Source organism: Macrotis lagotis, chromosome 1 (assembly GCF_037893015.1).
Source record: "Macrotis lagotis isolate mMagLag1 chromosome 1, bilby.v1.9.chrom.fasta, whole genome shotgun sequence".
NCBI classification, from domain to species: Eukaryota; Metazoa; Chordata; class Mammalia; order Peramelemorphia; family Peramelidae; genus Macrotis; species Macrotis lagotis.
Window position 1 is genome coordinate 903,961,862 of NC_133658.1, and position 23,193 is coordinate 903,985,054.

The window sequence follows — 23,193 nt, forward strand, 5'->3', positions numbered from 1 at the left end:
AGCACAAGCCTATCACCCCGACTCACCCCAACTATGCCGCACAGTCAAACTTCCCTTCCTTCTAGACTGTATTATTGCTACTTGGAAAAGCTGTTGACTTGGATGGATAAATCTGAATTCTACCACTTAACCTATGGTCTTAACATTATTGCTATGAGCAACAGGGACTAGGGAGAATTCTGAGAAGTTTCTGAAGACTTCAAATGACCTCATTCTCTCGCACTTTTTTACACAAAACCAAACATCACCAGCAAAAACAAAAGTCTGTTGAACCCAGCCCATACCCAGCCAGTAGCCAGAACCTCTGGACTTCCACCCCCCCTTACTCCTCCTGCATTCTGTTCAGCTCACAAAGGAAGCCACCCCCCCCCAAGTTTGGGGTTTGGAGGAGGGAGAAAGGCCAGGATTAAATACCACCTCCCCCATGAACCCTCCCTTGATTTCTAGAGCTGCTAGTGACCTACTCCCATATGGTGATTTTGGGGAATTACTCTAAGAATATTCTTCTCATGTAATAAATATTGTGTATGAGAGTCAACCAGGCTGATGTCTCCTCCCTCAACTTAGAGTGCAGGAGCTTGGAGAGACAGGACTAAGTTTTGCAGCCCAACAGGTAGAGAGTGCCATCTGCCCCAGCAGGAACTTATTACGATGGGGAAGGGTTGCCAGGCACAGCTGTCTTTTTTTTTTTTTTGGTTTGTGCAAGGCAAATGGAGTTAAGTGACTTGCCCAAGGTCACACAGCTAGGCAATTATTACAGATTTGAACTAGGGTCCTCCTGACCACAGGGCCAATGCTCCATCCACTGCGTCACTTAGCCGCCCCCCCCACCAGAGATATTCTAAGAGCTCAAATGATAGACAATGGAGACCCAGAAATTGAGGTCTGCCCACAGTCCCCCAAAAAGTGAGATCTGAATCCAGGTCCCTACCTCCACTGCACCACACAGCTCTCTCTGAATCAGAGGAGATGGATCAGATGCAGAAACAATAATTGACCAATAATAAACCTCACAAGTGCTTCTAGGGCACTTTGGGGTTTGCCAAGTGTTTTTCCTGACTGGAGAAGGCCTTTGTTGGGGATGACGGATGGCTTCTCATTCACGCTTGCACAAAAGCCGCCACATCCCAAGGCAGGAGCAGAGGCGCCTCAGGCTACCTCCAGCCATCATCAGCCTCACCCGAGATTTGTGGGCTCACTAAGCCACAGTCTGGAGGGACCCACTATTTAGCCAGGGCACCACAACGGTTGGCTCATCAGCCCATTCCCCTCCCAGCCCTGGACATGCTGGCCGCTCGCCCACCAGAAACCCCGATTCTCCTCCAGCCTAGGACAGGAGTGAGGGGTCGCACCATAAGGAACGCAGGCTTCTGTTTCAGAAACGCTTTTAAAAAAGGGATCTGTGTGTGTGTGCCCACACACGCGCACATGTGTGTGTGTGTGTGTGTTTTTCAACATCCACCCCCTCTGACTCACATCCACCACTATAATTCCCCTCCAACAAAGTCAATGACCAAAAGAAGAAAAAGAACCAGAAACAAAGGAAATGGCTACAGCAATCGGGGTCCATAAATGTAACGGATAATGATATATGGGGCATTAGAAATAAAGAATACAAAGAAGAATGGGGAAACTTCTACGACCTCATGTTGAGTGAAGTAAGGCAGAGTATACACAGAAACCTGGTGTAAAATCACAAATAAAGGGTTGCCTCTGGGGAAGAGATGAGAGAATGTCCTTGCCCCCCTTCTTGCAGAAGTGGGTGGGGGTCTATGGAAGAGGAATAGTGAGTGCACTACCATCTGTTCCAGATGATGTGGTAGCTGGTTTTACCAAGGTATCCTTTTGTCCCCTGCTCTGGTTTCCTTTTCATTCACTGCTACAAGGGATGGCTCAGGGGGTAGGGCAGCTAGTATGAATAGGGTGCCATAGTGAAAAGAGTGCTGGGCCTGGAGTCAGGAAGAGTCACCTCCCCAAATTCAAATCCTGCCTATAGGCTATGTGACCCTGGGCAAGTCACTTCACCCTGTTTGCCTCAGTTTCCTCATCTGTAAAATGAGCTGGAGAAGGAAATGGCAAACCACTCTAGGATCTCTGCCAAGAAAACCCCAAATAGGCTCACAAAGAATCAGACACAACTGAAAATATTCATAGCAACAACAAAGAGGGAAGAGATCTTTTTCAAAGAAAAGCAATGGAGAATCAAAAGATATTAATAAAGATGATTTTTTTTTAGGTTTTTGCAAGGCAAATGGGGTTAAATGGCTTGCCGAAGGCCACATGGCTAGGTAATTATTAAGTGTCTGAGACCGGATTTGAACCCAGGTACTCCTGACTCCAGGGCTGGTGCTTCATCCACTGCACCACCTAGCCGCCCCCAGATGATTTTTTTTTTTTTAAAACATAAGAGTTAGGCAATCATGAGAGACACAGTAAAGATTTGACTCTGACATAATGGAGTTGTGTGATTGGGTAGAGCCAATTAACTAAGCTAAGCTTCTGCTTCTTGCTCTACAAAAAGGGGATGATAATTAACAATTAATTAATTATCGCTAATGATAGGAGCTGATCTTCATCAAGGGCTGCAAGCCTAGCAAATCCTCTGTTGTACACTCTGTTATCTGAGCTTCACAACAAACCCCAGGGATTATCATTTTCCTTTTACAGATGGGGAAACGGAGGTTTAGAAGGGTTAAGGGATTTGTTTGCCCAGGTTTACAGTTCCAAACCCAAGTCATTCTGGCTCCAAACCTACATTTGATGCCCATCACTTCATGGGTTTCTGATTGCTGCCCTACAGAAATGGGAATTTTGCATGCTATGATCATCCAAGCTTCCCAGAATGTTTCTCCTGCAGAGGAAGGGAAGTCAATGCTCTTCTGGGAACATGAAACAAGAAGAAATCAAAGGCTATTGACCATTTGGGAGCTCCATGTTCCTCCATCATCATCATCATCATCATCATCATCATCATCATCATCATCATGACCACACATCTCGACACAATGGAAGAGAGGGTGCCCAGATGGAAAAGACCAGCCACCAGGGTGATCAGGGGTCATCTCCAAACCAGAGACTGCCTATATGTCATCAGACGAGCGACAGGTTAGAACAATGGCAAAAGCCAACAATGCCAAATTTTTTAAAAAGGGGGGATAAAGGAGAAGATGATGCCATGAGAAACTGTAGTGTCTCTAGTCCTAACAACTGAATCAAATTATGGATAGTGGAAAAGGGGAAAGGGACAAAAGCAGAGATATTTACTCCATTAAAATCAGAAGCTTAGGGGCAGCTAGGTGGTGCAGTGGATAAAGCACCAGCCCTGGAGTCAGGAATACCTGGGTTCAAATCCAGCTGTGTGGCCTTGGGCAAGCCACTTAACCCCATTTGCCTTGCAAAAACCTTAAAAAAAAAAACCAGAAGCTTAGAAGAGAATGAACTACCAGAAAGAGGTCAGAAGTCTCAACTGTTAAGCATGTGAGTTCATGGGACAAAAGTGGGTGAGGTCAGCTGAAGCCTATGCCCATTGCATCCCACACAGAACCCTGGGACATGACCTTCTGAGTAGAACAAGGACAGAGCACAGGTGTTCCCACACCTGTGGTGATCTCCTCTCATCAGGAATAACAACAGAACCTCTACATTTGGATTTCAGCACCCTGGGGTCCAGGGTCCCCCAGGAGGAAGCATTTCAGAAGATGGGAAGAACTATCGGACCTAACCAAATAAATGTTGAAAAAGAGAAAGACAGATGAGGGAGGGAGGGAGAGGGAGAGACACAGACAAAGAGACAGAGAAAGAGAGACAGACAGACAGACATGAGAGGGAGAGAAAGAATAAGGAAGGAAGGAAGGAAGGAGGGAGAGAGTGAGGAGGGAGGGAGGAACACAGTTATAAAAGACATTCAGAGATCACTTTTCAAGACATTTCTCTGCTTCAAGGCTCTCCCAGCTCCAACAATCCAATCTACAGCAACCCAAGTGATCTTCCTAAAAGATCACTCCCCTGCTCAATAAGCTGCAATGGTTCCCTATGCTCTGACTCTAATCCACTTTTCCAAGCTTATTACACAGGACTCCCATTCCCACAGACTCATCTCCCAGCTGTTCTCCACATGGACTACGTTTCCCACCACCATGCCTTTGCACAGGCTGTTTCTGTCCTCCCTCTTCACTCCACCTCTTAGAAGAAGCCTTGGCTCCTACGACTCAGTTCAAGTTAATTTTTTCACAGATCTTTTCCAGTCCCCCAATTGCTAGGAAGCCTCCCTTTACCTCGTATGTCTATCCATTTTGAATATATTCATGTTCATCTCAACCACAATAAAAGGCAAACTCTTTGAAAGCTCATTCTCTCATTAGGTGCTCAGCATCTACTACAGTGCTGAATGAATACAGACTGATACACGTTCTTTCTCATCCATGAAAAATATGAATGAGAATGGCGCCCACACATTGACGGTATAGTTGCTGAACCCACAAAAAGGGGGCAGGCAGGATTTACTATGACAAGCGGTGGCATCTTGGGGTCACAAATGGGGAATACGATCAGAGGACCATCCATTTAGGGCTAGAGGACCATCTATTCAGAAGCCACAGAATCCAAACCTCTCATCTGATAGATGAGGAAACTGGGGTCCAGAGAGAGTGACTTGTCCCAGTCACACAGTTAAGTTTCTGAGGCAGAACTTGAACTTAGATCTTTTCACTCTCAAGTTTGGTGCCCTTACCTTCTGCATTACACAGGGTTCTGGCTTGACTACAAGATTCTCCTGAAACCAGGAGCCTTCTCAAGGCTCAATTTGCCATCATCATCATAATAGCTAGGAACTCTACAACAAAGTAAGGTTCACAGGGTGACGTCTGTGGCCAGGCTCATTCAATCCTTCCCTTGGACACCCTTGTCTCTGGTCCACTTCTTTGTTCCTCTCCTTGGGAAGGGTGACTGGACCTCGGCCCCTACCTTTCTCCCACCCACCACTTCCCATCCTTCCACCCTCCCCCCAGGCCACTCACCCCAGCCCCTTCAAAGAAGGCACTTGTGGCTTCCCCCGTGTTATCCAAAAGGTCATCGCTGTCAATCTGTAAAGACACCCGCCCGATTATGGGCCAAAGGTCAAAGGTCTGTCCTAGCTGGGGGTTCCCCACCATTCCTGTCGGCCACTCATGCTTCATCTTCTAGGGAAAGGGTGGCATTGATCTGGGGGGGGGGAGGGAGGTTAAGGAGCTCAGCACCATGCCTTTCAGAAAAAGGTCACCCAGGAAAGGGAGACGACAAGACTGATGGTCTAACTAGCCCTCTGCCCACTCTGCCCCCTCCCCACTGGCCCCCCCAAAGACAACAAACCCCACTACTTACTTTCTCTGATCCATGTAAAAAATCATTGAGGGCCTGAGGGTCACTGTAAGACAGAAAAGGAGTATGGGTTGAGTGAGAGTGAGGTATGGTCAAGAGAGGACACCCATCCAATAGGGGGACAGGAGGGATTGTGGGTAACTCACCAAATCACGTCTAGCAAGCATCGCCCATCCTCATCATCCATCTCCACTGGAGGGAGAAGGGGAGAGGGGAGAGGAGAGGAGAGAAGATGGAGAAAAAGAAAGGAGGAGAAGATGGAGAGAGAGAAAGAAAGAAGGGGAGAAGAAACAGAGAGAAGATGGAGAGGGAAAGAAAGAAGAAAGGGAGAGAAGATAGAGAGAGGGAAAGAAGAGAAGAAGAGGAGAGAAGATGGAGAGAGGGAAAGAAAGAGGAGAAGAAGGGGAAAGAAGATGGAGAGAGGGAAAGAAAGAGGAGGAGAAGATGGAGAGAGGGACAGAAAGAGGGGGAGAAGAAAGGGAGAGAAGGAGAAGAGAAGGGTGGGAGGGAGGGAGGGAGAGAGAGAGATTGAGGTTTAATGTTGGATCTCTTTTGTCCCAGGCATCCCTCCACCTCCAGCACATCTCAATTCCTAGCCCCCTAGGGATGTTCAGATGGGTCTTTTTTGGCCACTCAGTGATTGGATGGATGACCTGTGGTCAGAGTTGACTTCAGACCACACCTAGAGGTGAATTAACCTCAGTTTTCATCTCTAAAACATAGATAATAGCAGAACCTGCTTCATGGGCTTGTTGGGAAGATCAAATGAGATCATGTTGGTCAGTGCTCTGCAAAGCTCACAAGTTGCATGGAGATGCTGGCAGTTATTAGGAGCTCTTCTCTCTCCCAGTTCCAAAAGGCATCTCAGAGGCTATCGACTCAAAACAACTCATTTTACAGAGGAGGAAACTGAAACTCTGCACTGATGTGACTAGTCCAAGGTTACACAGCTTGGATTTGAACCCAGGACTTCTGAACATAAAGCCAGCCTTCTGTCCCTCCCATTTCTAAAGCACTGTGAGATCTGGAGTGCCGGAATGATCATCCCCAAATTTAAAAAGAGGAAAGTGGGCTAAAGATCATGCCCACAGTCAGGATCCCTGAGCTTTGCCCCCTCAGCTCCAGGAGGAGAGGGAGACTGAGGCAGACAGACACCAACCCCTGGAGACATATTGACAGCAGCCCAAAAGACATAGACTGTATATCCTGGAGAGAACTCTGGATTTGGAACTTAAGATCTGAGTTCAAATCCTACTGCAGGGGCTTATCTGTTTTGTGACCCAGTATAAGTCACTTTAATTTCTATTGGCCTCAGTTTCTTCATGTATAAAATGAGGGAACTGACCCCCTCAGTGACCTGTGGGGTCCTTCCCAGCTCTAAATTTAAGAAGCAAAGAATCTCATGAAGACACCTACTAATACACCTGAAGACAGACAGACACACACACACACACACACACACACACACACACACACACACACCAGGCCTCCCCACTCTTGGCTAACCTGCCCTGCTCCCCAGGAGCCCCCTCTGGGCCCAGTGACCACCCTGTCCCCAGCTGAGAACCCCTCCATTTCTGAGGGGATCAGTGGGAGTTGCCAGAACCAAGAGGGGACAAAGGGGTGGAGCTGGGGGAGGGGGTCTTCTGGGAGAGTCAGGGGAGGGGTGGAGTGACTCCAAACACTACAGAGTGGAAGTCTTGAAAGGACCTTGAAGAGTCCCAGGCTCCTTTTCAAGTGACTAAAACTCTGCCCAGGGAGGTCTAGCAAGAGCAGATGAGATGTCCGAGGCCAGGCTCTAGGATCCCAGGTGTGGAACTGGGAGGGAGGCCATCTTGGTATAAGCCTCTCATCTTACAGATGAGTAAACTGAGGACCACAGGGGTCAAGGGACTCATCTAAGGTCACTCAGACAGGATTTGTCATAGGCAGGACCTGAGCCCAGTCCCTAGCCCCAGAGTCACTTGACCAACATGGTCTTGAACCCTGGACTACCTCAAAGTTCAGGTCCATGTTCCATCTCTCAGAGGGAGTAGTGGTCCAGAGGCACCTGACCTCCCCTCTCCACCAAAATCACCGCAGGGCAAGACCAGGTTGGACCCATTTGGGACATGGCCACTCTCTACTCATGAGTCCATGTGGCTCTGGCTGATGAGAGCCCATCTGAGAATCATGAACTTCTGGGAGGCTGCAGCCTCCTATCAAGGAGGTCCCATAGCTGAGGATGCCCAAAAGAGTCCCATGGAGAATGACAACCAAGAGTAAATAGCCACAGGACCCTAAAGCCCACCTTTGCCAGCCACACAGGACCAGAGGAAGACCCTGGTGAGTTAGAAAGGCATGGGCACCACAACAAAGGAAGGCAAGGTCCATAAAGGCTGCAATCTATACCAGGGGAGGGATGCTGACATGAGGAGAGCATCAGAGTAATGATACATAAAGTCACTCTGATGACTAGTCCTTGGTCCCCTTCCCACCCCTCAGTTGCCCCAATTACCTGAGCTACTATCGAATCATGAAGCGAAGGAGAGGGGTCTCCACTCCAGGCCTACGCTGAGCCCCCAGCTGGGGACTTGGGGAGTGTCCTTGGAGGGGCCAGCTATAGGGAAAGAGAGAGAAAGACAGTGAAAAGGGGAAGTGAAAGGTGGGTCCAGCCAGCCAGGCCCAGCCACCCCCCACCCCCACTCATGAGGCCCTTCTCTTTCTCTTCCTGTTAACTTAATTCAATAAACAATTAAGTTCATGGAATGGCAGAACATGGAATGGCAGAACTAGAAGACCCTCTAAAAAAAAAACAAACCAATGTCAGAGCTGGGAGGGAGCTAGAACAGGGGATATCAGAGCTGGGAGGGACCTAGAATAGGGGTATCAGAGCTGGGAGGGACTTAGAACAGGGGATGTCAGAGCTGGGAGGGATCTTGGTACAGGGGATGTCAGAGTTGGGAGGGGCCTAGAGCATGGGGTGTCAGAACTGGGAGGGATCTTAGAACGGGATGTCAGTGCTGGGAGAGTCCTTAGAACAGAGGATGTCAGAGCTGGGAGGGACCTAGAACAGGGAATGTTAGAGCTGGGAAGGCTCTAAGACCATAAAGTGACCCAGGGACTACTAGCACCAAAAAAGTTATCTAATCCAATCATTTCATTTTACTGATGAGGAAAAGGAGAACCACCCCAAGAAGGGCTCATTTCCTTGACCCCCTGGTCCAAGGAGACTAAGCTAGGAAGGCTGGGAGCACAGACCTGATCAAAGATGGACTACATCTGTCACCAGAAGCCAAGGATGGCCAACCCCCCCACACCTGAGAGTGGTCATTGGAGGCAGAATTTTTCAGCCATATCAACTCAAAAGTTTTTCTCCCACAATGCAGTGATCATAATTGACATTGGGGAAGGATCTACCTTTGCCACCAAATCACCAACCCTGGGGGAAATTGAGAAACGAAACATAAACCCAGACTAATTGCCAGCCAAGGGACGCGGCTGTGAGATAAAATGCATACGCACAATAGCGGCATAACACACATGTGCAAAGAAATGTGGCTTGTAGGGAGAAGGATGGATTTGGAGGATTATAATGATTATAACAACTCAGTTTGCCTATAGAACTAGGTACCTCCCAGGTGAAGAAATGCACTCTACTAATGCAGGTTAGCACCTCCTTGGCAACTTAAGAGTCAGTATGCAAATAACTACACATCAGACACTGTGGGGAAAAAAAGACAGAAGTTTCTGCCCAAAGGGCTCACAATCTAAGAGTTGTTTAGAAGTAAGAATAAAAATGACTTATCTAGGGTCACAAAAGCAAGCATGGGATCAGAGGCCAGGACTTGAACCCAAGTCCTTCTATCTTTCAGGTTCACTAATCCTCTACCTCACACAGCCTTTCATATCTGATATAGTAAATCTAAAATCAGACTTTTGTTTTAATCTTAACACTCTTAATAGCATCAGTAATATTTTACATTAACATAAGAATTTCATAACCTGGCTAAGAACAAGTCTTTTTTCTATTCTTTTTTTAAAGTATTTTATTAATTTTTTGGTTTTATTTGATATTGCTATTACTGCTCCAAGACCACCTTTCCCACTCTCATCCCTGAATTTCATATTATAGAATAGTATAGTTCTGCAAAATAAGGGTCCCATGGGAAAGAGTACGCCCCATTCTGCCCCTCTAATCCACCACCTCTCTTCCAAGAGGAAAATGACATCTTCACTGCTAGTCCTCAGGATGCTCCATGTTGTATTCTTTTATATTATTTTAGTCATTCTTCAACCACTCGAGTTGGTAAGACAGCTTTGGAATGATTACAGATCCCATCCAGAAAGGAACAGATCCCTTCACCTAGAAGAATCCCCCTTCCCTTCGGGCCCTCGAGGGCAGTGGTGGTCAGCATCTTGGCTGGGAGTCTGCTGTCCTCTTTCTGACCTCCCAAGATGCTAATGATCATTGGGTCATTAGCTCTTTCCCTTGCTCCAAAGGGTTCCTGGGTCTATACCATCAGTGACAACTGATGCTGAAGATGGGTGGGGCCCAGAACTGAATGGAAGGAGGAGAGAGGCCAAGCTGCCTTTGGGAATTCAATCAATCACCCAGTGTTTTGAAGTCTCCCCAGCTTTTTTCCCAAAACAAAGAGGCTTGACTGGCTCACTCATCAGCCAAGTGACCTTGGACCCAAGGCCCTTCCACTCACTAGGCCTCAGTTTCCTCTTCTGTGGAACAAAGACGTTGGGTCAGGTGGCCCTGCTGATTCTGGCAGAAGTCGGGAACGTTGCCTGGTCACTAGCTGTGACCTGATTCATTTAACTTAGACAAGCCCAGCTTCTGAGGATCACAGATTTAGGGCCAGAAAGAATCAGAAAGGCAACTGAGTCCAGATCACTTTACAGATGGAGAAACTGAGATCCAGGGAGGTGAAGTGATAGGATCATAAAGTGACCTGGAAGGGACTTCAGGTCATTAAGCACAATCCCCTCCTTTGGGTGAGAAGTTGATAAAGTCAAGGTAAAGAAGTCACTTGGGAGGCTTGAACTACATACACACCCTCCAACTCTATGCAGGGCTCTGTCCATTGTACCATGCTGCCTCTTGAGTTGATCTTTCAAGTCCCCCATACCAAGACTTCCCCACACTGATACATTCTCGAGGCAGCACAAGTGCCAATCCACAGAGGACAGAGGAGACATGGGGGGGAAGCGGGAGACAGCAGCCATCTATTACCCACAACAAAAGGAGAAGGACCGTGAAGAAAGGGAGGCAGACGGCTCCTACAGGGAGAGATGGCCATTGACAATGGCTAACCTTGAATAGGTTCAAGGGATGGTCAAAAAGAAGGCCCCCCCCAACAATAGCAACTGTGGGAAAAAAATATTGAAGCAATTTCTCTGATGGACTTATGCTAAAGAATGCTATCCCATCCCAAAGATGGAATTAATGGTGTCTGAATACAGACAAAAGCATGCTTTTTTTGCTCACTTTATTTTTCTTGAGTTTATCTTTCTGAATGTGTGTGGGGGGGGGGCTACAGCTAATTTTACAATCTGACTGTTGTAGCAATGTTTTTTCATGGCTATACATTTTTAATCTATACCAAGGGACTTGCTTTCTCAGTGGCGGTGGGGAGGGGAGGGTGGGAGGAAGGGAGACAGTTTGGAACTCAAGGTTTTGGAAAAAATGCTGAAACATGCTTTGGCGCGTAGCTGGGAGGAAAAATTAAAAATAAAAGAAATAAGGGGCAGTGGATAGCGCACCAGCCCTGGAGTCAGGAAGACCCAAGATCTGAGTTCAAAAATTAAATTAATAAATCAAATAAATTTAAAAAAGAAGAAGATCCCCAGGACAGTGAAGGTAAAAGGGTACAGACAAAAACTACAACTCTAATTTATAAGGCAATTTCCTCACCAAAAAGCAGGGTGGGAGCCCCATTAGATCCCAAGTCATGGGTGACAATGACTTCTAATTCCTTCTTCATGAAAAGAAGACAAGAATGTCTCTATCTTGGCCCTTAATAGCATGGGATGGGGATGAGATGGATGGGCGGCTCAGAAAAACCAGAGGGGCCAAAGAGAAATATCTACTATGGCTTTAATTCAAAGAAAAGAAGTCCTTCACTGATATATCCAGGGTGAGAGACATAAGAGGAGCAAAAAAAGAATTCAAGAAATAAATGACTTTTAAATCTCAGAAGCCAAAGGAGATAGGATGGGTACCACTAGGTCTCAGTTGTTCAGGGATCAAGTAAATGAGCCTGAGATGGGACAAGCCATAGAATCACAGGATTGAAAGGCAGAAGGAAGCTTGGAGGTCATCTGGTCCAAATTCCTCCTTTTTACAGTAAGATAAAAAAAGTCAGAGGAGAGTTGACTTGCCCAGGTTCACACAGCTAGTGTCTAGATAGATCTGAATCCAAGTCTTCCTAAGCACAATGTTCCAAATGCTATGTTAAGCCCTTGAGATACAAAGAGGGTCTCAAGAAGCATCCAATCCAACAGAGCTTAACAACATCTTCACAACTAGGTACAAAAAGATACAGACAGGGCAGCTAGTTGGCACTGAGGATACAGCACCAGCTCTGGAGACAGGAGGACCCAAGCTCAAATCCAGTCTGAGACACTTAATAATTACCTAGCTAAGTGACCTTGGGCAAGTCACTTAACCCTATTGCCTTGTAAAAAAAACAAAACAAAAAAAGATATGGACAAACCAAAAAAGAAAGGGAAGGCCTTCTCAGGCTGACTGATGAGTGGGGATGTCTGGGTTCCAGCCCCAACCAGAAGAGACTAGTTCTCTGAGGCCCTGGGAAGTCATGGGTTCTATGAGAAAAAACAGGTTTTAAAGCAGGAATATCTTGATTTTCCATCTCTGGTGCCATAGGCAGAGAAACATGAAGCACTAGCTAGGATGAGAGACCTGAGAACCTACAAACCAAAGGAGGAAGGAGGAATGCACCTATCATTTTTTTTGAAAGGTTTTGGATTTTACAATCCCCCCCTTCCCTCCCCCTCCATAGAAGGCTGATAGTTTTTGCATTGTTTCCATGCCATACATTGATGTAAATTGAATGTGTTATAAGAGTAAACAACACCCCCCCCAAGAAGATGAGAAACCTCATGAATAGAGAGAGGAAAACAAATTGTACTTCAGTCTGTGTTCAGATTCCAATGGCTCTGTCTCTGGGGTCAGTTGCTTTCTTTATCTAAGTCCACCAGAGAAGCTGCTTCAATATTTTTCCCTCAGCTGCTATTACTAGCTGTATTTCCCCCCACTCTATTCCTCCCCACTCTCATTTATTCTATTCTCTCTCTCCTTTCATCCTGGCCTGTCCAAAGGTGTGTTGTATCTGAGTACCCGCTCCTTGGATTTTCCCTCTCTTTTATCACCTCTTCCCGCCTTCCTTCCCCCTATTCCCCCTTATCCCATGCCTTTCTTCTCATTTTTCTCTAGGGTAAGATAGATTTCCTCACCCTATTAAGTGTGTATGTTATTACCTCTCTGAGCCATTTCTGATGAGCATGAAGGCTCACTCATTCCCCCCTTGCCCATCCCCCCTTTCCACTCCATTGTAAAAGCTTCCTCTTAGCCCCTTCTTCCTCTCCTTTCCCTTCCTCCCGGTACCTTTCCTTTATCACCCACTGACTCCATCTCTTTACTATATTATACCATTATATTCTGCTCCTTCCAATGTCCCGCCTATATATGCTCCCCGAAGGAGGAATGCAAGCAAGCACTGGATAAGGAAGATTCCAGAATAGGGCAGGAAGAAGGGGTGTGTCCACAGCAGGGGCAGCCTGCCAGGAGAAAGCATTAGCAGCCATGCCCACAGTGGCCGCTAGGCGGCGCGCCGGGTAGTGCGCGGGCCTGAAGACATCCTTTTGAAGGGGACACTTTCTAGCTCTGAGACCCTGGGCAGATCACCTAACCTCGCAGGTTCCATTGCTTCAACCCTAAAATGGTGAAAATAGTAGCACCTCCCCATCCCTAGGCTGTGGAGAAGATGAAAGACCTACTATATGGAAAAGGCTTGACAAGTAAGATGGGACTCTGGGTTAGACAGGAAATAAATTGATGATGACGATAATAATGATAATAATACTGTTTGTCCTTCATTCTCAAAGAAGACCGTGACATCAGGGGATACCAGGAGAAGCACATGAATTGGATTTGGCAGTCCCCAGACTCAGTTTCTCCTCCAGAGTCATCTGGGTCCATGGTCTGATATGAAATCAGGATGACTGGAGATGGCCCTGGATGTGAAGCAGTCGGGGTGAAGTGACTTGCCCAAGGTCACACAGTTAGTTAGAGTCAAGTGTCTGAGGCTGCATCTGAACTCAGGTCCTCCTCAATCCACTGCCCAGGGGCTGATCCAGAGGCTGGGGGGGAAGGAAGCTTCCTCTTTCAAGACAGGTCAAGCCTTTCTCTGAAGGTGCCCTGGCTTTAAGGGGGTGGCCCAGAGCACAGGTATCAGGGTCACTGAACAGAAAATGTAAGGATCCCTGCCAGCTGGCTCACTGAGAAAATTCCCACAGATTCTTATATGCCATATAGATCATGGAACTGGTAAGGTTTTTTTTTCTGTTTCTGGCATTTGGTACACAATAGGCATTTAATGCATGCTTCCTGACCCACTGAACGGGAGCATTTCTCTTAAATTGATTCTGCTAAATATTTCTCAGTCATGTTTTACCTTGTACTGGGGAGGGAGTGTTGTGGGCCAAGCCTCTGGCCTAGAACACTGAAATGAAATGACTTGTCCAGGGTCACAAATTCTCTCTTTGGGGTATCTATCAGCTTCTCAAATCCAAAATGCCACACAAATGTCAGTTGATATCTCCCAGTGGAGAAAAAAAGAGAGGAAAGAAGAGGAGAGGAAAGGAGGAGGGAGGAGGGAGGGAGGGGAGAAGAACGGAGAGAAAGTGAAAGTGAACAGAGAGGGGAGAGAAGAGCTAGATAGTAAATACAGACAGAAAACAACAGCCATTTATGGAGCGCCTATTACGGGCCAGCCACAAGGCTAAGTGACCCACAAATATTTTCCCATTTGATCCTCACAACAACCCTGCAAGGGAGGAGTTGTTATCATCCCCATTTTACAGATGAGAAAACTGAGGCTGAGATTAAATGACTGGCCCGGTGTGATCCACTGGGAAACATCAGCAGAGGGAATGGGGACTGGGCCTGTGATTTCACTCACTCCTCCCATGTGAGGAAACTCCATCCACCAGGGCAAGACTATCTTCCTTGCAACCGAGGAGATGAAGTTAAACCCGACATCACCGCCTTCAGCCCTTGAACCCACATCTTGCCTGGCTCCTAGGCCAACTCACACACCCAACATCACTGTGCAGGTGAGAGTTGTTATTAGGATTAAGGCAAAGTAGAAGCTGGTCTAGGAGGGAAAATGAATGATCACTAAAACCTATTTTACACATGAGAAAACTGAGGGTCAGGAAGGTCGGGCACAAGAGCCACAAGAAACCTGAGCAATGGCCTCCCTGAACCTTTGTATATGGCAGAGGGAGAGGGGCCCCAGCAGCAAAACTGAACTCCAGGGCTGGATCCATTCCTCCCGGGGAATCACGTCCTCCATAGGAAAAGGATTCAGAAGGCCGCCCAGGAGCTTTTGTGATAGAAAAAAAGCAGACAGTAATGTCTAAGGAAGGGCAAGGAGGCCCAGCATCTATGGAGTGAGCTCCATGAAGTTCCAGCTTCCCAACTTCTTAGCTGAGAGGGCAGCCTGTGCCTCAGTTTCCTCATCTGTAAAGTGGAGGGGAAGGAAGAAAATGAGGCAATAAGCCAAGGTCAGCTGACCCTGGGTCTCCACTCAGTCCCCGGGCCAGAGGACAGCCTCTCATCAGGATCATGCATTTAGTTGGAGATGCCCTTTACCTGGGGGGAGAGGGGGGCAGATCCCTAGGTGGCTGGGAGCAGTCCACTAAAGGGCAGAAAACAAAACCATCCCCACAGACAGGGAGAAAACCAAGTGGCTGCACAGGCAGGACCTTGAGCTCTTCTCTGATGGAAGAAATTCAGTAGGAAAAAAAGCTCTCTATTCTGGTCCAGGGGGAATGTCGGGGGGGGGGGGGCCCAGAACCAGGAATGTCAGGGTGGGTGGGGGCCCAGAACAAGGAATGTCAGGGTGGGAGGGCCCAGAACCAGGAATGTCGGGGGGGGGGCCCCAGAACAAGGAATGTCAGGGTGGGAGGGGCCCAGAACCAGGAATGTCGGGGGGGGGGGGGCCCAGAACCAGGAATGTCAGGGTGGGAGGGGCCCAGAACCAGGAATGTGGGGGTGACAGAACCAGGAATGTCAGGGTGGGAGGGGCCCCAGAACCAGGAATGTCAGGGTGGGAGGGGCCCAGAACCAGGAATGTGGGGGTGACAGAACCAGGAATGTCAGGGTGGGAGGGGCCCCAGAACCAGGAATGTCAGGGTGGGGGGGGCCCAGAACCAGGAATGTGGGGGGCAGAACCAGGAATGGGGAGGGGGCACAGCACCAGGAATGTCAGGGTGGGGGGGCCCAGAACAAGGAATGTCAGGGTGGGAGGGGCCCAGAACAAGGGTTGCCAATCCTGGGGATGGAAGTCTTCAGAGATTACCTCAGCTTACTTCATCATTTTACAGAAGGAGAAACTGAGTCCTGAAGAGGGGAGGGGCTTTTCCCACAGTCATGTGATGACTCAAAGGACAGATCAGGAGTCCAGGCCCTCAGAGGGCACCCAGAGTGGAGGGGGCAGCCTGTGTGCTGCTCTCCCCTCCCCCCAGGTGGGCAGGCCCAGGGCCTCAGGCAGGGAGAGAAAGAGGAGACAGAACATGATGGCCATCTTCAGGTATCTGAGGAACTTTGTATCTGTCACATAGGAACAGGTCCAAGGGCAGAATTAGGAACAGGGCGTGAAGTTGCAAGGAAGCCCGGTTAAGCTTGCTGTTAAGTTAGCGAGTAAACATTTATTAAGTTCCTACTGTGTTCAGTCAATAAACATTTATTAAGCTCCAACTGGGACACTGTGCTCAGCATGGGGGCAGAACTAACCTAAGTCTCCAGATGCCAGCTCCAGGATTCCGGCCACTCTCCCTCACTGCCTTCTGGGGGACACCTGATGCTGATTCAGACTCATCTCAGAGAAAGTAACCTCAAGGCTTTCCCACTGCAGAGACCCAGACATCAATCAGAGGGGATGAGTCGGCTCACAAATACCTCATCTTAAATATAGAATTAATCATTCTCACAAAAGAAATCATCATCCAAACTTTCCCCATTTTCCAAAGCTGGGGCAGGAAGAAGCTTTCCACGCACCTCATCTCTGGGTGCATTACACACCATCACCCTCAGGTCAGAGGTACTTACACCCCAGTTACCTGCTGGGAAACCCCAGGGCTTTCCCAACGGCCAACCATGGGTCCTCAAGGGACCAGAAAACTCTGCATGTGGCCAAATAGCCCCATCCAGGTCCAGCCTCATCAACAACCACCCAGCAAAGAGCAACAAAGAGGCCAGGCTTCCACAGCAGGGTCATCCAGCTACTTCCAGAACCAATTCGATTCACCTTCTCTTGGACAGAGAGAGGAAACAGGATGTGGCCAAGGTCACACAGCTAAGAAAGACAGTGTCTGAAAGCTCTGGACTAAAATCTTCCTTACACCCAGTGGAGCGGCCCATTCATCACAACAGAGAACTTCTCCCCAAGGACCACACCTGAGCTCCCCAGAGACTTCAGGGGAACCTCACAGGGTCCAACACTCATTCCCACTGGGGAAGCACTAGGGCTTATAATGCAAAAAGGGCAGAGTCACAGGAAACAATGAACTGTGCAGAGAAATAAGCTTCATTTACCCATCCTGATAAGAAAGACTCAATCTTCTCCAGCCCTGATCTTTGCCACCCTCTGGACCTTTGGGTGCTCTCAAGGAGAATCTCAGACTATCACAAACCTCATGAAAGATGATTCTGAATCAAATAATAAGAGAAATTCTGAGGTTGCCCTGATTACCTGGCCAACTCTAAAAGATGTCATCAAAGAAAGGAGGGTCCTGGAAGTTGGACCGGCCATTCTGGAAGCAATTTGGAAGGTTGTAGGCATCATCACGCAACTGTTTGTGGTCTTCGACCCACTGTTGGGCATGGCCCCCCAAGGAGGGCACAGACAGGAAGAGGGCCCACAAAACCCACTATAGTCACATAAGTGGGGTTTTTTTGAATGCTGTAAAAAAAACTAGACTCAGAGAAAACACCCATTGATGGGAGAATGTCTAAGGAAACTATGGTAAATGAATGCAATGGATTACCAATGTGCTGGGAGATATAAACCTGTATCATTAGAAGGACTAGTCTTGGGCTGGGGGGAAGAAATACTGAGCTCTTTCCTTTGGAAATGTTGTACAGATTATCATGTCACTGTGATGATTTTGGACTGTTTTCTCTAGAAGTCACTCAAACATTTATAAGATACCTTCTAAAATTACAAATACAAGGAGATAAAAAAAAACTAATTTAAAACAGTCTTTGCCCTTGGGGAGCTTACAATCTAATGGAATCTAACACCCAAAACTGAGAAGCCTGGGGGGGGGGGGAGTAGGCACCTGGAGAAATCAAAGAAGAGCCAGAGGTTCAAATCTTCCCACATTCCACCTTGTGTGCCTCTGGACAAGTCATTTTACTTTCCGGCACCTCAGTTTCCTGCTCTAAGATCCTTTCTGTCACTACTCTTATAATTTTTCTCTGACAATTGATTACTAGTGGAAACAGTAGTAAATGACTATACTAATCTATTGTTTGATAAATCCAGGAACTCCAGCTTCTAGGCTAAGAACTCACTATTTGACAAAAATTGCTAGGAAAACCCGAAAATAATACGGCAGAAACTAAATATAGGCCAACATCTCACACCCTAAGGTCGAAACAGGCACAGAATTTAAACGTAAAATGTGATACCATAAACCAATTAGCAGAAAAAGAATAATTTATCTGTCTCATCTATGGAGAAAAAAATTCATGACCAAACAAGAGGTTTTGCACAAATAAAACCAATGCAACCAAGATTAAAAAGGAATGCAGAAAACTGGGAATCCATTTCACAGCTAGTGTTTCTGATTAAAAAAAAAAACACTTTATTCTAAGAAAAAAGTATTTAGATCTATCTAAAATATATAGAGAGAACTGAGTCAAATTTATACTAATACAAGTCTGATGATAAATTACTACTTGGGGAACTTTATAAAACCTCCTTGGGTCGCAGTTTCTTCCTCTGTAAAATGAAGTGGTTAGAATGTGATCCCCATGATCCCCGTCTTCCAAGGACAGACTCACTCAATGGGAAAGTGTAGTAGAGGGACAACACAAAAACAAAAGGCAACAAGGAACAATGCTCCAAAAGTATACTCTGTCCTAGTTTCCCATGAGAACAGACATAGGAGAGAAAATTGGAGAGGAAGACAATGGGGAGGGGGTAACTCCAAAAGCAAAGATACAGGAAGGATTTAAAATGGCTTTATATGATTTCATCTGGTCTTCCTAACTTGGGGAGTTGCTTTCAAGGTCCAACAATTACTCCATAAATATTTATTCAACTGCCCTCCTAAGCACAAGGGACCAGGCTAAGGGGTTGAGGCTACAAGTACAGTCATCGAAGCCACCCCCGTCAGAGAGTTCACCCTTTAATGGGGGGGAAGACAAGAACTAGTGAAAATACAGTTGCCTAAACTGCCTCTTAAAGGAAAAAGAATATTAAAAAAGGGGAGCTGAGCAGTAGAAGATGTAGGGTCATAAGAGAAGGGATAGCTTGGTCTGAGAGCTGAGTAGAAGAAAGGGACATTAACCCAATAATGCTAGAAAAATGGGTAAGGGTCACGTCATAAAGGGCTTTAAAAGCTAAATAGAGGTCACCAGACTTGGTTGAGTAGGAGAGTTCCATAGTCTAATCTATACTTACGGATAATCCCTTTCACATCAGTGAAGACTTAAGAGTGGATGGAGATTTGAGGCAAAGGGTCTGGGTAAGGAAGGGGCTGTTGGAATCCTCTAGGGAGGCGGGGGATGAGCGTCTAGACATGATGGACCAATCAATCGGCTGTGTGGGTTTGAGGGAGCGAGGAGTGGAGTGACAGGGCAGAGGTTAGGAACCCCAATAATATGGAAAGATGGGCATTCCTACAATAAAAGTAGGCAAGTCTGAAAGCAGAGAAGGATTGGAGAGAAAGAGAAGTTGTTTTAGATAAACGGCAAATAAGCAACTGGTGACCCAGGACAGAAGCTGGAGGAGATTCTAGGCCTGAATGTGCCAAGGTGGAATCACGTGCAGAGAGTTGATGATTAAACCCAATGGAGCTGACAAGAGAGCAAGAGAGAGTCCAGGTACTAAGGGCACCTCCATTGTCAGGGAGTCTGTCCATTGTCAGGGAGTCTGAAGTAGACAGCAAAGGGGACTGGAGGAAAACCAGGAGACGGCACAAACACAAAAACCTCAAGAGGAAAAGGAGGGAGAGGTGTGTTAGCATACCGGTTGACTCCATCTGTGTCTTCATGACCCCCTTTGGGGTTTTTTTGGCAGAGATACCAGAGTAGTTTGTCATTTCTTTCTCTAGTTCATTTTACAGATAAGGAAACTGAGGCAAACAGGGTGATGTGACCTGCCTGGGGTGTCTTAAGACCAGATTTGAACTCAGGAAAGTGAACCTTCCGGAATCCAGGTCTCACTGCACATGAGAAGGATTAGGACTGGGAAGACCATGGGTCTGGCAAATAGGGGATCATTGGTGACTTCTGAGAGGGCAGTTCCAGTTAACTGAGGATGTTAAAAGCCATTCTCCAAAGGATGGAAGAAGGAGCAAGGAAAGAAGGGGCAGTGAATAGAGACAGGAGACTGAGACTAGTCCAAAAGGACGGCAAGGTTCATTTTGTTTAAGGTTTGAGGAGAGGTAGGGAAGCTGAAAAAGCAACAGGGAAGAAATCAGTAACCAGGAAGAGATTGGAGGTGAGAACCAGAGGCAGGCTGAGGACCCCAGCTCCTGGAGAGGACAAGAGGGGTCAAGGGAGAAGGGGGCAGCCCTGACAGAGAGAAGGGTCACCTTTGCTGAGAGGAAGGGGGAGAGAGTGGGAGCTGGCAAGGTGTGTTTCAATGAAGAGAATGGGAGAAGAGGAACAAGGGAAAAGAGGACATTTGAAATTGTTCCTGTGGGGACTAAGAGGGAGAATCAATTGGGGAGGAACTGGAACCCTCAGACTCCCCAAGAGAGGAAGAAACCCAAGCAGGGTTTGAATTCAGGGCTTCCTGACTCATAAGACCAAGACTCTTCAGACCAAGCTTCTTGGGGGCAGTTAAGTGATCCTGGAGTCAGGAGGACCTGCATTCAAATCTAGCCTTAGATATTTGATACTTATAAGCTGTGACCCTGGGCAAGTCACTTAACCCCACTCTCTCACAAAAACAAACAAATGAAAAAAAGATCAAGCTTCTTAAGACCACTCCCTACAAAAGAGGGGTGCTTAAAATACACACAACCCAGTATGATCATCCCCTTAGAAGTAAGCACAAAACCTCCTCAGTGGTTCTCACCAAATGAGTCTAGTTCCTACCTCAGGGGCTCCTCTGATCGCTGGTCCTGCATGGGTCCCCCCCATCCTCTGACTTCTTCAGGAAGCCTTGGGCTTGGCCTTCCCACAAGCCCTGACATTCAGGCTCCTGGTTGACCTCCTCCAGGAAGCCCCCCCGAAAAGGCTCCATCCCACCCCACTCTCAATAATTGCTGGTGGATGGAATAGAAGAAGAAGCCCCTCCAAGGTAGGAGTTATTTCTTTCAACAGCAGCCACAGGGCCAGCCCACGGGGGGGGGGGGGGGGGGGGGGGGGTCGCTAAACAAATACACAAGTGGACTCGGTGAGACCACCAGATCTCCCCAACATTACTGGGATCCCACTCAGCAACTGAAATCTGGGTTTCTACTTCTGCCCCCCCCCCCGCCCACCATTGTCTCCAGCACTGGGATGGGTTCATAAGTCATCATTAAGTAGAATTTGTTGGTGGCAGACACTATAATTATATTTTTAAATATAATTAATTTTTAAAAGAGAAATGTCTCCAAAACTTCTTTTAGAGCACTGTCTACCTTGGAGAGTCGTTTGAATTAAGATCCGATCCAAAGAGTAAGGTTTGCTTTGGTCTTACCAAGCACGTTTCTTGCTAGCTGTGGGACTCTGGACAAGTTGCTTCCATTTTTTGGCCTCAGCCTCTTCCCCTGTAAAACAGGGATGCCAGGCTTGAGACCTTCTAAAGTCCCTTTCTGCCTTCGATCCCAAGCCATGAGTTAATTCCCAGTCATAGAGAAGGAAGGCACAGTCAAGGTGAAGAGGATGCTGCGGTCAGAGCGGGCAGTGTCCTCTCTAGTACTCACAGGGACGAGGCAGGAAGAGAAGGTGAGGGGGAGACGGCGCAGGCAAGTGGGAGCCGCTGAACGTTGGACAAAAGTGACGTTTCGGGAAGATATCATCTGGTGGCCCGATGTTGGGAAGGGAAACCTGACCTCAGAGCCAGCAAGTCCTGGGTTCAAGTCGGTGTGACCTGGAAAGGTTACTCAGCCTCTCAGAGCTCTGAGAAATTCTGAGACTCTTCAGTTGCAGAAAAGGTGTTAAACCTGTACTGGTAGAGGGATTTCCCACCCCGGAAGTTCCCTAAACCAATGAACTCACAGGTCCAGTTTCTATCCCTATCCATAACCTTATTTATTACAATATAGCAATGGGTGGGAACAGGATGGATTGGGCAGTTGAGTGGCACAGATAGAGCATCAGTTCTGGATTGGGGAAGACCTGAGTTCAAATCCAGCCTCAGACATTTACTAGTTGTATAACCCTGGGCAAGTCATTTCATCCTGTCTATCTCAGTTTCCTCATCTGTAAAATGAGCCAGAGAAGGAAATGGCAAACCACTCTAATATTTCTGCCAAGAAAAACCCAATTTGGGGGTCACAAAGGGTGAGCAGTGAACAGCAACAACAAGAACCACACCAGACGGACTGAAGGAAGGTCGTAAGACCATAGACCCAGAAATAGGCAGCAATGCACATGGCGCCCTATGGCTCGCAGAGCACATGATAATTATCTCATTTGATCTTCACATCAACCCTGGAAGGGCGGTGCCATTCTATCCCCATTATATAGAGTAAACCGAGGCCGTGACAGGTCAAGTGAGCGGCCCAGGGTCACACAGCCAATTTGAACCCGTCTTCCCAACTCCACACTTGGTGCTATGTGACACGAAGAAGGGAAGGAAGAAATGGGACCAGGAAAGAAAAAGAAGGTGCCCCTAGCTGGATGTGGGGCTGGAAAGGCCTCATATGCCCTGGGAGAAACTGAGGTTGAGGGAGATGAAGTGGTTGGCCAATAGTCAGAATCAGAATTTGAACTCAGGTCCTTGAGCTCTATGAGGAAGGGAAGGCAGGAGAAGTGAGACAGAGAACATAGCAGGAAAGGAGATTTGGGCCCCCCTTCCTAAGCCTCTCCCCTCATAAGAGCTGGGCCAGCCTCCCCATGGTCCTTTCCTCTGCCCCTGCATTTGGGGAGCAGACTCAGCCACCTCCCAGGGGGGCTGCAGAGCTCTCCCCCTCCCCCCTTCCAGGCCAGGAAGTCTTCCCCCACCATGCACCAGGCCCGGGGGCCCCCTCCCCGCTCTCCCCTTGGCCTCTGTTGGGCCATGTCTCAAGGAGTTTCATGGAAATCATTTCCAGACATTCCCCGAGCCTGAGCTGGAAGGAGGAAAGCAGGAGGGGAGGGGGCTGTGAGGGATGGAGGGCAAAAACCAGATTGGAAGGAGAGAAAGATTAGGCTAGGGAAGGGAGAAGGGGGAGGGG

General features: G+C 47.6%; 1 protein-coding gene across 1 annotated transcript in view; it reads right to left on the bottom strand.

Moving 5' to 3' along the window:
* BICRA (BRD4 interacting chromatin remodeling complex associated protein) overlaps positions 1-23,193 on the bottom strand; it is a 67,419-nt gene that overhangs the window by 15,459 nt on the left and 28,767 nt on the right. The window contains exons 2-5 of the mRNA XM_074219165.1: positions 7,853-7,954; positions 5,502-5,547; positions 5,359-5,401; positions 5,016-5,081 (exon numbers count right to left, since the gene is read on the bottom strand). Of these exons, the coding sequence (XP_074075266.1) occupies positions 5,016-5,081; positions 5,359-5,401; positions 5,502-5,542 (150 nt within the window). The 5' untranslated portion in view covers positions 5,543-5,547; positions 7,853-7,954. The remainder of the gene's footprint in view (positions 1-5,015; positions 5,082-5,358; positions 5,402-5,501; positions 5,548-7,852; positions 7,955-23,193) is intronic.